The sequence below is a fragment of the Olea europaea genome, chromosome 9 (genome assembly GCF_002742605.1).
Source record: "Olea europaea var. sylvestris chromosome 9, O_europaea_v1, whole genome shotgun sequence".
NCBI classification, from domain to species: domain Eukaryota; kingdom Viridiplantae; phylum Streptophyta; class Magnoliopsida; order Lamiales; family Oleaceae; genus Olea; species Olea europaea.
Window position 1 is genome coordinate 9,149,178 of NC_036245.1, and position 1,135 is coordinate 9,150,312.

General features: G+C 31.6%; 1 protein-coding gene across 1 annotated transcript in view; it reads right to left on the minus strand.

The window, feature by feature from the left end:
* Positions 1–403: 403 nt before the first annotated feature.
* LOC111400053 overlaps positions 404–1,135 on the minus strand; it is a 2,921-nt gene continuing 2,189 nt past the window's right edge. The window contains exon 3 of the mRNA XM_023027509.1: positions 404–839. Within this exon, the coding sequence (XP_022883277.1) occupies positions 511–839 (329 nt within the window). The 3' untranslated portion in view covers positions 404–510. The remainder of the gene's footprint in view (positions 840–1,135) is intronic.

Below are 1,135 nucleotides of genomic sequence, written 5' to 3' on the forward strand. Positions count from 1 at the left end.
CCAAACCGAACTGACCCCTAACTAAAATCAACATTATTTTCAACATTGAACAATTTCTTTCTATATTTGCTCCAATTTATCTTTTTTTTCCTTCCACTTTCTTTAAATTAATAGAGTAAAAAGGCCACTTATTGAAAGGCACCCAAAAAATTAATTAATTAATTAATTAATCGAAGAAATGTAAATTTTTTTGAAGATGGAATTTATTATTTCAAACTGGAATACATGTAGTTAATTATCCAAGAAATTAACTATTAGATTTTATTAAATTATTGAAATAAATACTCCCCCAAATAGGTAGAAAAAATAAAAAAGAAGAAGCAATTTTGGACACTTGCTGGACAATTACGAGTACTAGACAACATAAATAGAACAAATAAAAAATCAAACTCAAATCTCGAACTAAAAACATAACGACTCAAATACTTGTTTCGAAAATTGTAAGTGCATATTAATCGAAAAAGAATCAAGAAACAAAAAGAAAGAACACCTCTAACCTCGAACTACAGATTAGAATAAAAGTCTTCTCTTGCAAGCCTCGAGGGGGAGCGAATACATAGAAAAACATTTCATCGACTCTTTAACATACTCTTCAATCAAATCTCTGCATATGTAATCTTCCAAAACTAACCCTATTCTCTCAACTTCTCTTTTTTCACCCCATGCAATGTCACTACGCACTTCATCTACACTTTGTAACTTAGCCCTGGTGATCCATCCAGGAGACACCGCGCCCTCCCTTCTTACTTGAAATAAAGATCTATACACAATTGTATGGTCGTCTTCTCCTGGCTTCTTAGATAGACTAGTCTTTAGCTGATGTGGAGCATGTACTATCCCTGCATGGTTGTTTGACAAAACTTTTGATAAAAATCGATAAATATACGATAGAAAAATTAATAAAAGTTGTGAATCTTATGATATATTCGGTTAAAATTGATTGTTAACTTTAACTTTTTAACAATTTTTAAGTTATCCCAAACACACTTCAGTGTTTGTTGTTTGGTTAATTTTGTAAGGAAAAGAGAAGATTATGAAAGTGGGTGGACTCAAAACCTGAGAAAGTGGAGTTTTGTCACCTAAAGAAATGATAGATCTTCTTTTCTTAGTGCGGTTGCATGGAGAGAAGGTAACA